General features: G+C 41.6%; 1 protein-coding gene across 2 annotated transcripts; it reads left to right on the top strand.

Annotated features, from left to right (window-relative positions):
* Positions 1-1,726: 1,726 nt before the first annotated feature.
* Positions 1,727-11,541, top strand: myoz2a (myozenin 2a). 2 transcript variants are annotated; one of them, XM_030429621.1, is made up of 6 exons: positions 1,727-1,921; positions 2,826-2,915; positions 3,730-3,896; positions 7,118-7,256; positions 10,283-10,466; positions 10,990-11,541. In XM_030429621.1, exons 2-6 carry the CDS (start codon positions 2,834-2,836, stop codon positions 11,213-11,215), a joined length of 798 nt encoding a protein of 265 aa, XP_030285481.1. In that variant the 5' UTR covers positions 1,727-1,921; positions 2,826-2,833; the 3' UTR covers positions 11,216-11,541. The 2 variants fall into 2 exon arrangements, with proteins under 2 accessions (XP_030285481.1, XP_030285482.1); XM_030429622.1 differs by having other exon boundaries at positions 1,769-1,921; positions 2,766-2,915.
* Positions 11,542-13,218: the final 1,677 nt, after the last annotated feature.

Genomic DNA, 13,218 nt, shown 5'->3' with positions numbered 1-13,218 from the left:
GACATTATTTCCCTACCAATTTAGATTTTGAAAAAAAATGCTGTGCGGAATCCAAAAGCCATTAAAAGGGAGGAGCTTGAATCAAAGGAGCGACTCACAGCTTTAAAATAAATCATTTAGTGTATGTGGTGCCTGGCATACTTTTCTTTGTGCCAAGCTTTAATGCTTTACTGCCTTTCTTTATTTGTCTTTCTTACCAAGTTAAGAAATATGAAGCAAATATAACTAAGCAGAGTGAATTAAATCATATATACTGACTGGATTCTAAAGTAAGTGCAGCCTATTAGGTCTTCGTCCCTCCTATATCACATGATGGCATTTAAAACAAATAGTATCTGATTGGTCTGCAGGCCCTGAGGGAGCTATGTTCCCATGCTGGATGTCACTGAGAGTATTTACTGTTGGCTGTGCACTGCAGTTCTGGAGCGCGGATACTGAAGAGAATTGCAGCTGACACAACTTTATTTTTGTTGTTAAAGCTTTGTCAGGGGTTTCTCAGAGGGTTTTCATCCCTTACTGCAATGTTGTGAGATTGCAATGGATTATTGCCCTTTGTACACGGTACATGATGTCCCCGACCGAGTCAGGAACACCTCCATCAATGACAACCGACATATCAGTTGATTTCAAACTGGATAATATGATATAATAATATGAATGCGGATATTAAATCTGATGTTATAATATTTTTTCAGAGAAACTGACTAATGTTGGTCTGCTTGGCTAAATTTGTATTTAAACAAACCTCACAAACAAGATATTTTAGCCATTTATCAATTACTTTTGAATCTGTTTCCACAGTTTCTTTGTTACTTTTAATTATCTCAAACATTTATCTTCTATTTTTTAGCTATCTAAACCTATATCAGCTATTTTATCTATTGTTTTTAGCTCATTAAAACAACTATTTTCCCATTAGCCTCCTAGTTGCTAACTATTTCTACCATTTATCCCCTACGTTAAGCTAGCTGTTTTCATTATTCATCCATTTCTTTTAGCATAGTGTTTCAACTATTTATACTCGTAGACATGTATAGCCATTAATTTAAGCTAGGCTACATTTAGCCTTTAGCCTATCACCTGTTCATCCATGAATTACAGGCTACAGGTATCAGTTTCAACCATTTCACATTATTTGTAGCTATTTCAACCATTTATCCCGTACTTATCCATAATCTTTCAGCTAGGCTATTTCAGTCCATTTTCCAATGCTACTTTTAGCTTTCTGTTTCAACTGTTTTAACTATTTTAACTGTTCATTGCCCACTTTTAGCCACATTTAATTATTTCCATCAGCTTTGGCTAGTTTAAGCCTATTGTATCTGTTTACCCAGTCAATACTTCAACCATTTCTCTATCACTTTTGGTCACAATTTCAACTTTTTATCCGTTTGGCTTATTGTTCTTCAGCTATTTTTCCATTACAGTTGGCTAACTTTTTCTCCTCATTTAGTTTTCAGACTCTTTTAATCACAAGCTTGTTCAGACATTATACATGTGGATATATATTCTTACTCAAATCAAATGTATAGGCCACTCCAGCAACAGCAAAAGTACAAATACAAGAAGGCCACCACTGCTATAGACCATCCTGAGCTACTGTAATAACACTAGCAGAGAGAGAGACAGAGAGAGAGATGTAGGAAAAAGTCAGCAGTAGTGGCAGCGTTCTAAATTTAGTCTCCGCTCCGCTTGTGAACTAAATACCAATGACAACAGACAAAATGACACCCACCCACCCACTCATTCAGTCGCTCGGGTCAGGCCGCAGCCCCCTCCACCCACGACAAGCCCCAGTGTCGGGGCGTGTGAGCACCCACACGGGTCGAACTACCCAGACTGACCCTCTCATCTTTCTGACTTCCTACCCTGAGGAGACAGGCACAACAGGAGACTCCACCCTGAGGGTCCTTCAGGACAGGTAAGACATCGCAGGGGCTCTCCACAGGTGTGCTGTCTGGTTCTAACGTGACACTTGCACTTTGAATCAAGCATGATTTTCAGCACCAACTACAGTTGTTCTCCCTCCATTCCCCGGTCATCCACAGAGCCTGCTTTGTTGAATTTAATTTCAGAATTGTCTTCATTTTTATATGCTCATATGATTTTTGATAAATGCAGCTCCTTTTTTGTATTAAAGCTTGATTTTTTTGTACGTATCCTGATGTAACAGCTGCCAGTGTACAACACATTCTATAATGTTGCTTAATTTACATTACAGAAATACACATTAGACAGATAAGGGGATTGTTAAGTTGATTTGTTAAAGATTAAATGACACCGTGTTAACTCTCATGAAGTGATTTGCATGGTGAAGATTCATGCGGCATTCACAATGAAATACATCTTTGTACCAGTCAGAAACTTGGCGAGCGGTACTTTGGATCGGAATGAAACATTTGTGTTGTGTCCACCGACACCGTGGTGTAAACTTTCCACTGTGCTATTTCATTCCCTGTCTCACTTGTTTGCTGTGACAGCACCATGTTCTGTATCTGTGTCCTTTCAGCCCACTTGGGTAATTTCAAACATATTGATTCCCAGACCCCTGACACAGCTGGTTGCCACGTCTGAAGAGCATGTGCTTGGCGTTTAACAGCCCAAGGTTATTTAAAGGGATGTGCTAACTTTGCCCTTTTCACTGCCCCAATAAATTCTGTCTGCTTCGGTGGGTCTTTGTGTGAAGTGTGGATGCTTGACGCCGCAATCGATGGCCAACATATGGCGTTGCGTTGTCTTTGCTTTTGTGTCGTACATTTTAACAGGTTGCGCTGATGTGCGCTGTCTCCTGTGACTTTTTGCCTCACCCCCGCATGACTCCCCAGGGGCAGCCATGTCACAGTTCTCAACCATGACGACCAGGGAGAGGAAAATGCAGGCGGCAGCAATCTGCAGGGAGGTCCAGACTCTGGAAGGTAGCTGTATTATATCCTCCTCACTTCCTTGTTTTTCTGATCTCTCTGACCTCTCTCTCTTTCGTCGCTTCCCTTTCCCCCTCACCTTGTCTCCCCCTCCTCACACCTTGCTCCTTTCACCCCTTCACATTCTCTTTTGATCACACATATAAACTTAGACACGGATTTAACACCATCCCTTACAGTACGCATTTGAATCTCAGACACTCATTTCTACAGTAAACACCGGCTCAGCCTGCCCAGCGCACACATGCACTGGACTGTGCCACATTCACTTTATAGATGGGCTGTTTGCGGCGGTCGCCAGCCCTCCCTTCTATGAAGCTGACTATAAATAAGCAAATGAATACTTTTATGGGCCAAAGAAACTAATCCCTTTGTCGTTGTCCTTTGAACTATTTTCAGGGCGGGACAACTGTGTAGCTAGGATAGGGAGGGTCTGAAGGCTACTGACAGCTGAAAGATATTCTGGCAAATTATGCGTCTCACACTTGGATATAGGCCTGTGACCTCACCATGATCAGCATGCAGTAGCTAGCAAGTGGCGCTAACCGCAAAACAAGCACTGGACACGAGTGGATTACGAGGGAAGATAATTCCTCGTTCATCATATTGGCACAAATACCAAGTCAGCAATCCATGTGGAGGGCTTTTTCCCACAGCAGGCCTTTTTTTACTGTGTGAATATATAATTTATGTTCAATGAGGTTCGATAGGTTGGATGATTTTGTCTTGTCAGATATTAGATCAGTTTACAAGTATGTGTTGTATACACAGTGCTCTTTAACCTGTTTGTTTGTCTCCCTGCGTCCAGATGTCGAGATGGATCTCGGGAAGAAAGTGAGCGTGCCCAAGGACATCATGCTGGATGAGCTGTCCTTTGCCTCGAACCGCGGCTCCCGTCTCTTCAAGATGCGCCAGAAACGCTCTGAAAAATACACTTTCGAGAGCATCCAGAATGCAAACAACAAGCAGCTTAATGTAAGCAGCCGCTGTGATGGAATCAGCACACATGGATGAACGCACCCGTGCACTGGAGAGGAAAAAAAATCAATTCTGTTTGAATAGTTTTCATTGGATTTAGTTAGACATATTTGGAAAACTGGACGTTATTTATGGAGCTAGACCAGAGGGAGGCGGTTAGCTTATCTTGGCATAAAGGCTGGATTTACAGCTGTGGCTTAACGGTGTATTATGTGACTATGTGCTGGACTAGCCTATTCCTCGACCAGGAGCAGTGACTTACTTGAATTCGTCAGAGGTGTGTGCTAATGCTGCACATAGCCTCCCATAAAACCACGTCTTGTCAGTGTTACACTTCCATCTGAGTATGGATTTGGCGAGGGCATCCTTGCTGGAGCTCCAATGCTGGAGTCAGGATGTTTGAGGGGCAGGGTAACAAAAAATAAAAAACAAGGGCACCACATGTATGCAAGGTAGCAGCACCCTAAACTGATACTGCTTCATCGTCTATTTTACTTCAAATTGAACCATAATTTACAAAATCAACATTATACTGAAGTGAAAATGTCTTGAAAGTAGTGGTTGAGACCATAAACTCATTAAAGGGATATTCCGGTGTGAGTTTAATCCATGGTCTAAATCACCGTGAAACTGTGTTAGACTCCCTCTCGAGAGATCAAGTTAGCAGACCGCTAATTTACGGAGTTTTATCAACCTCAGAAACGACCGCACGACAACAATACACTGCAGTAAATGGATCCAAATATAAACCGCCACCAAAAAGCCACAAATAATGCTCAGAACAGCACCAAACTTCAGCAACAGTACAAATAGGGTCTCAGCACATAGTCCGGGGCATCTAACCTCCGCTAGCTTAGCTGGATTTCTATTGTGAAGCTAAAAACAGATTTCAACTCTCCTCCATCAGCTTCTGGGTCGGGGAATTCCCGACGCGACGATTACCGAGTGCGATTAGAAATGCTCAATTCCGTTCTTTTCCCTGTCCGCTCTCGATAATAACTGTTATAAACTGGCAGGTAAGACACATATGAACTTTGATTGCTTTTCCATGGAGTCATAATCAGACATTTTCATCCATGAGCCCAGAACTCTACTGCACTCGGTAATCGACTCGTCGGGACTTCCTGTCAACAGGAAGCTGCTGCAGAAGAGTGGTAAATTTAGTCAGCTTTTCAGTAGAAATCCAGCTGAGCTAGCGGAGGTTAGATGCCCCGGACTATGTGCTGAGACTCTATTTGTACTGTTGCTGAAGTTTGGTGCTGTTCTGAACATTATTTGTGGCTTTTTGGTGGCGGTTTATATTTGGATCCATTTACTGCAGTGTATTGTTGTCGTGCGGTCGTTTCTGAGGTTGATAAAACTCCGTAAATTAGCGGTCTGCTAACTTGATCTCTCGAGAGGGAGTCTAACACAGTTTCACGGTGTGTTAGACGATGGATTAAACTTACAACGGAATATCCCTTTAAGAAACTGTTCACTGAGGTAGAGTCGAGTGAAAAGTCGGGTCTTTTTCTCATAAGCTTACATACTATCAGATTTATCTTTGAAACACCTGGAGTGGCCCCCTGCTGGCAGCTAGAAAAAAATAAGGTACTGGCTTTACTTTCAGACCACTCAGTGGTAATATCGCTCTTCACATCTAATTCTCAGCAAGAAGCAAGTTATCACATTCCCCAAAATGTCAAGCAGTTATTTTAAAAAAGTACAGATACCTTTAAGTAGACTGATATGGATATAGCCAACCCTTAAACACACTTTGATAAAGGGCTTATTGTAACACTGTCAGGCTGCTAGAGTGTGTTCTCTTCATGTGCAGTCATCCATTCTCTCCACATCTTTTCCCTCCATCGCATGAAAAACATTCGCACAATACCTTACATCCTGAAAAAGTATACGTGGGAAAGATTAAGCACTTGAAGTGTTTATTTGACTCGTGCTACAGACATGGCGCGGCGCAGACTAGTAGTCATGAAAGTATTCCAGATGGTCATAAGTAGCTTTATTAATGTCCCTTTGTGTGGGGATGGGCAGCGTGCCAAGTCAGCATTTTCTTACCCCAGCAGTACTTATCTGAGCCTGACCGGGTCACTCATAAAACTATTTATGTACTGAAGCTCTCAGTAAATTAAATCCAGACAAACTAAGTTCCTCTTTGTTATATCTGATTAATTACCAACACTGGTTATACCCTCCTTCATTTAGTTTAGTGGTGCCCTTGTGTACTTTTCATCGCCCTCAAGAAGTCCAGAGATAAAATAATAATTGCGCTCCGGGGTAGTCTTTCCGCTCGTCTTTGAAGTGAAAAAGACTCACGTATCTCTGGTTTGTTTATTGCTCGGGGCAACGAAGGGATTTTGTTTCAAGTTGTCAACATTTCCTGAGGAAGTTTGGGAGTAAATCATCCTAAATATCTTTCAGAGGGATGAAAACTGGATGCTTGAGTAAATGCGCTGCAAAGTACAATTCTTTCCAGCCCACAACACGATGTTTTGCAGACAGTTTATCTGCTTCTTGTTGTTGTAGTTGCAAAATCAGGGTTCGTGAGTCAACGCGGAAAAAGCGGAGGGGTTGGGTTTCACCGAGAATCTGCGCCGATGACCAAAACACCAGAAAAATGTTAATAGTTGATTAGTTTTGCCATCTGTCAAAAAACAGTCCAGTGTCCCTCGAGACAGCTGATAATGATAATCATCCTCAACATAAGGTCATCTAAAGCTTGTTTCAGTCGTATTACATGGTCTCCCTCAGCAGTTTGAGTTTTCTCAGTTGAAACAGAAAAGTAGATGTTAAATTTTACATTTCTCTGAACACTTCAAGAGCTTCTCTCCTCTGTGTTGCTGAGCTTTTTGGATTTTATCACACACTTCTCCTCAGCAGATGGAGTTAGCCCTCTGTTGTCTTTTTCGAAGCCAGCATGGACGAAAAAGTCCTTAAAGCTGCTATGATCAATATTTTCATATTAACAAGGGCTCAAACAATTATGTTCAAGTGAAAAGTGAAGGGAATTATCACCCACCCAATGAAACATGGCACAAAAAAACATGAAAATGTGCCTTTTCTTGTGTGAATTCCACATTTTCAGACGTTTTCAAATGAATGAAAAATGAAAATGTCCATATAATAAAGTTGCGTTAAGAATTTCCACGCGTCAACAAGATACATGATTGTGCTTTTACTTTCCGGTAAAGCTCACCTCACCTCTCCCATCATTCTTTTAGAGCACAGCGGTTTCCCAAACCGAGAATGCTGCGGACAGCCAAAGCGTTGAGAACAACTTGGGTGTCGACCAACCACCTCAAGTATCATCTGACTCGCCAGACACAAGGATGGTGCCAAATCCAGAGTGCATCGCCCCTGGTAGGTAACACAATGTACTGGAACAGCAGTGCGGTTCAAGGGCCCGAACAACCAAACCAGTTGTCCGCAACTCAGTCACCGTCTCTTTTTTACTGCAACTATACACAAGGACCGGCTTTCATTGCGTTACGCCATCGCTGAAAAAGTCCAGTCATGAGATGTGTTTTTAATCTGTAAGCGTCACTGTTAAATCTTGGAAAGTTTTGGCAAAGTTTGGCACAATTCTGCCATGAACGTAGAGTGCAGCGCATGAGAAACGGTGGCCGGGCCGCGTGGATGTGCTCTCTCCACAAAGCGCTGGATGTGCCGTGTTTTGATAAGGATTCAGCCGCTCCTCATTGTTTGTGCTCACGCAGGCTTTGATCATGGAGGAAAAACATTTTCTTCGTGCCTGGAATCTGCTCTCCTCAGGCAGAATATGATTACACGTTCCTATTCTCCCTCCCTCTCTGCTTGTCTCCTTTCTTTCTCTGTCTTTCTATCTTCATCCCACTCCATTGTTTCATGTCCCCGCCTCCACATCCCCCCTGTATTTCTCTCATTCCCCCACCTGTTTTTTTTTTTTTTTTACCCCCCCCAATCAGCTTTGACCATCTTTTTAAAGAAAATGTTGATTTTCACCCATGGGAAGCGTTTCCTGTTTGCCTCTAGTGCCACTGATACCATCGGCCTTGTGCTCAACATCCTCCCTCGTCTTTCAATTCTGCCCAGTTGACACAAAACCAATACTCATTTAGGGATGAGTATACGACTACATCGGGGTGGGGTGTTATTTCTGGACCCCCGGACCAGGCACCGCCCCTCAGTGTCTCAATGAAGTCACTCCAGCTGTAACTGAAATCAGGCCAAAGTGCATTAGGTATCAAATGGTAAGACCTCTTAAAATAGCACACTCATCCACCCAGGGGTGCATGATCCGTCTCCCCGTACTGGTAAAAATGTTTCAGCCATGCTATAGCTATCTACAGTGAGGATTTGGATGTAAAAGAGCTTTAACACCATTATAACAGGCTGATATTATGCTGAAAATGCAAACTCAAAGCACATCAAATGATGAATAACAATAAGATGCATCATGCAAGAGCTGTTAAAAGTTTCGAAAATGTACTTTTATGTGTATTTGAGTCATTTTTGCGCCATTTAGGGTGAAAAAAGTGGTGTAAAGCCTTTCGTGGCTCCAGGAGAAGCTGCATGTGATCTGATAAATGACCTCTGGTGACGTCACTAAGTGGCTAAGATGCACTGTGGGTAATGTATGTGCCAGGCACTGTAAACACACTTAAATGTGTACAGTTGGCGGCTTTACCCTTTAAAGTTATAGTCTGTGAGGCGATGGAAATGTACCCTTGTAGTACCAAAGCTATACTCGAAAATATGTCACTACTAGAGAAAATACTGCATTCAAAACCTTACGAAAAGTAAATTAATATAAAAAAATTTTATCAGCTAAACTTACTTAAATTATAAGTGATTAAGTAAAGTAGACATTCTGTATTAAAATGTCATTTTTATGTCAACCACAAACCACTTTACATATTGTTCTGAAGTTTATCATAACATACTATAAAAGCATTATGTATTTGTAGCATTGCTTTCCTGTAAGAACCAAGCGTCTCTAAGAGTTCAACTTTTCCTGGTGTCAGAAAAAACTGCCTGTTTCCAGTTTTGTGACGGTGCATTTCAAGCTAGTCCGGGTGGGGTTTTAAATACGTTACTGACATTTTATTGAAATGTTCTCGACCCATTGACGAACACCTCATCCGTCAGTTTAGAGATGCGTGGTTTTGATCGTGTTGATGGCGCGGTGTCTTGTGACAGGGTGGATGGTGTCTCCGTCTCCAGCCACTCCACCCTCCTACCACTTGTTCCTGCACTGTGTAACCTCAGTGAGAGGGTAGGAAACTATTAAAACCCTTAATGTGTATGAATCACCCTGCCTGTCTTTCTCTTTGTCCTTTAAAGGCTTTTTGGGATCCCGTTTTCATCGACACACGTAGCAGCTGGGCGTGTGACAATCCTTTCCTCCCACAAAAACATCAACTCAGCCAGACGTCCAACCACGAGAACACAATGTTTTGTAATAGATTCCCGCTCCCAAAAAAGAAAAAAAAAAATCTCTAAACTTCACCACAGGTCTGTTTGGTCTCTCCTTCTTCCTCCTCGGGGCAAAACATAAACTCAGGAAGGGGGATTGTTCATTGTGAGAGGTTAGGATGTGACACGACGCCCCGTGTTATGCAATGCCTGAGCTTGCGAGCCCCCCTGAGTGAAGCGCTGCGTTTGAAGGATAGTGCTTTGGATAGGCCTCTCCCATCAACACACACAGGCTACGTGGGGAGACATACACGCAGACACACACACACACACACACACACACACACACAGGGCATCTGCCTCCTGATTTGTTTTGCTGTGAACTTTAACAAGGCATAAAGAGCTAAAGAAAAAAACTGTCGGAGCGACTGCAATGTTGCAAAAATAACAAAATATGTATGCGTGCTGCTTTTTTAAATTTTACTAATTCATTTTTTGAGATTAGTTAGAATATGCTGGCCCGAGGGACGTCGAAATTGTTGTTGTAATGTTTTATCTTGCAGCGGGAACATTCAGTTCTCCACTTCAACTTAGTTCAGTGTTAGAAATAAAAGTTACATAAAAAAAAAAAAGATTGCAGCCATTTTTAAATTTAACTCCCCAGAAATCATATGATGAGACATCGGCGAAGTGCATGCACTCCTACCAAAGCTTACTCATCACCAGCTGACTGCTCTGTGATTGTTTGACACCAAAAAAAAAAATGGAATGAAAGAGAAGGACCGGCTGTATTTGGACAAAATGTTCGCTTGTTGCTGTGTAGGAAAATAATTTAGAATTTGGTTCAGTTTCACTTCATTACCAAACCCTGTGTGGGGGGGAATGCCCCAGCCATGAAACCGAAGCAGTTTTGGAGACGAAAAATGAAAAATGGAGAAACAAATTGCCTACTCTTTATTTTCAATCGCTGTCTGTTTTGTTAACTCACCCAGGATACGGGGGTCCTTTGAAAGACGTCCCTCCAGAGAAGTTCAACAGTACAGCTGTGCCAAAGTCCTACCACTCACCCTGGGAGCAGGCCATCATTAATGACCCGGCCTTGGCCGACACTCTCCTCACAAGCATGCCTGAACCAGAGCGTCGACCAGACCTACCAGGGTACAAGAGTTTTAACAGGTAACAAGGTGGAGAGCAAGTCACTGATTCAATACAGATGGCTACAAAATAAACTCAACTTTACATATTTGTTATTTTAAGTGAGCCTTTTTTTTATTTTATCCTATCTCACTTATGATGATGTATTTATTATTTATGTGGTATACAGTAGCACAAGTACTGGAAACTCATTAAGTTAGAAAAATGACCTTTAATGTCAGTAATATATAGAAATATCTACAGTTTTCTAACATTAGGCTGTCGCAGTAAAACCCCCTGAGTGTATTGAATTCAGCAAGGGTGTATTTTATCGCTTATAATTCCAACTTTACAATCGTAACAGGCAGATTGTGGTATTTTGTCATTCAAACTTGACATTGTGTTACACAAGTATTCTCCTCACTTGAAGCAGATATCTCTCAGGATACGTCCCCTGGTCTTTGCTTAGCTTTAATTAGTCGCATCACTTCAAATGTCACCGCAGCCTCTTTCTCATTAGCTCTTGATGACTACTCTTAAAACACTGTCACTCCCTCACTTCTAGGGTGGCGACCCCGTTCGGTGGCTTCAACAAGGCACCCAGACCTGCTCCCATCAAGAGCCTCCAGCTGGAGCCCCTCCCGGACTACCCCGAGCTCCAGGCGGACGCGGCGTTGGATCGACCCTCATTCAACAGAGCCGCTCTGGGGTGGATTTCAGCGGGTGGTCCAGCACCCCTCCCTACCATTTCCCATGAGCCCGTGCTCATCCCTGAGTCAGACGACCTTTGAACCCGTAATGAGGTCACACAGAGATGCTGTCTACTTAGTTGTTGTGATGGTGATGAGCGGGGTAATGTTTCAGTCGGAGCAGAGTCGGGGTGAGAGAAAGCGTCCTGCTGGCCGTTGTTGGTTCAAGTTACCTTGTGCGAAGCATCCTTGGTTCTCCAGGGGTGTTAACTTTTGCACTGCACTAAAATATAAATAAGTTAATTATCCTTTCCAGTGTGCAGAGACGCCACAGGAATTAATGGAGTTTGTTGTATATTAATGTGCATAAGAGTATTTTATCTTGCAGACAAGTTTTAGCTCAATAAAATGACCTAGATGAAAAACAAGCCCAAGTTTTATTTCTTCAGTTGTTGAATAACTTATGCTCGAATTCCCTTTTCTGACACTGAAAATATGGATTTCGACACGCTTCTGTTTGTGGCCATGGGAGCAAATCTGTAACATATTCCACAACATGCCCCCTGGCAATCATTTCACAGTGAGTGAGTTGGCCTAAGCTCGGCCTGAAGGATCACTTGAGTGAATGATGCTTCGTATGCAAACCCATCACTTATCGCATCGTGCGAGAGGCCAAAGATACATGTGAGCCACTGTAACATGCCTCAAGGTTACACCGCCTGACAAATCAAATCTGCTTCCCTGACGTGAGTGGCTTGACTGATGTGTCTCTCATCTTTTGGCGATGCCCAGTCAAAGGAGTGGGATTGATGGGAGAGCTGCTTGATGAGCTGTGCCCGCTCCTTATCTGTCCGTCTGTTTATTACTACAGCACTTAGGAATTTATCTCACAGATAACGGGCCGAAGCAAACAGACTTGACTGATTGAAAGTTGCCAGCGGGTTTTTATACGAAATGCACTGTTGATGTTCAGTGATTTAACTGTTTTTTATTTAGTTAAATGAAGAGAAAAGTTTATTATTTAGTCTATTTAATCTAGTATTTGAGACAATCTTAGATATATTTTGAATTCAAGTCTTTAATACATCATTGGGAATTGGTTATGGTGGAGTAAACAACTGGTATTAAATAAAAAAAAAAAAACAGCTATTTGCATGCTGCAGCTAGCATAAGAAGCTAACAAGCTAGTATATGTTTAAAATACTGTATGTGCGCAGCAAGTACATGTTTTTGTGCACTTATTTATGTGCTTTAATGTAATAAGTCTAAAGGGAATAAGAGCAATTTATAATATGAATGTGTCATTAAAGTCTTTTGCACATTTTCTGCTGCTTCTTAACCAACAAAGATATTTGAATAACTGAAGATAACCTGAGGCTGTGAGGAAGGTCAAATATCTCACAGCCCTTTTCCACCTCTTTTACTTTTTCCCATTTACATAATCAGACTCTTCCTCTATAATCAGTGACCGTTTAAGTCCACGAGGTTAAAGCCATAAAAGAGCTGTTTCACCGGTGGTGACCACAGATTAAAAGTGCTCTGACCTTTAAGAGCGTTAGGTTGTTTCTAGTAACTGCAGGTTTGGTGAGAAATGTGCAGCCGCGGTCGAGGAAGTATTCAAATCCTTTATTTACATAGAGGTATTAATACAACACAGTGAAAATACTCAGACATAAGAAAGAATCCTGCATTCAAAATGTTACCTCAGTTAGTGTCTCAGTATTTTCAGGAAAATAGACTTAAAGTCTTAAAACTAGAAATATTCAATGTATATATATAATATTATCAGATTATCACTCATGCATTTCATTTAAAAGTGTTGTTGTTGGTTGAGATGGAGCTCATTTTGAAATATTTTATAGGGGACTGAAACTAAAAGGTATTTTTCTTACAAATATTCATGTAAAAAATCTAAAAATAGTGCTGTCACAATTACCAAGAGCCCAAAGTGATACTTTTACAAATTGTTTTGTCTGACCAATAGACAAAACATGAAAAGTATTATTTTTTAAAACCAACTGACATATTTAAACATGACAAATAATTTCCCATGAAGAATGACTGAAATGTGTCTCAACACAGTTTCATTTTCTGTCAATCATTTT

This window comes from Sparus aurata, chromosome 10 (assembly GCF_900880675.1).
Source record: "Sparus aurata chromosome 10, fSpaAur1.1, whole genome shotgun sequence".
Taxonomy (NCBI): domain Eukaryota; kingdom Metazoa; phylum Chordata; class Actinopteri; order Spariformes; family Sparidae; genus Sparus; species Sparus aurata.
The sequence above is the reverse complement of the archived record's forward strand: the minus strand, read 5'-3'. Positions and strand labels throughout refer to the sequence as shown.

What these genes read in the sequence shown, in the direction of transcription:
- myoz2a (XM_030429621.1), top strand. Translation starts at nt 2,834, where the DNA reads ATGTCACAGTTCTCAACCATGACGACCAGGGAGAGGAAAATGCAGGCG. An exon ending in GGAGGTCCAGACTCTGGAAG is followed by an intron (nt 2,916 to 3,729) that starts GTAGCTGTATTA and finishes CCCTGCGTCCAG; the next exon opens with ATGTCGAGATGGATCTCGGG. An exon ending in CAAACAACAAGCAGCTTAAT is followed by an intron (nt 3,897 to 7,117) that starts GTAAGCAGCCGC and finishes TCATTCTTTTAG; the next exon opens with AGCACAGCGGTTTCCCAAAC.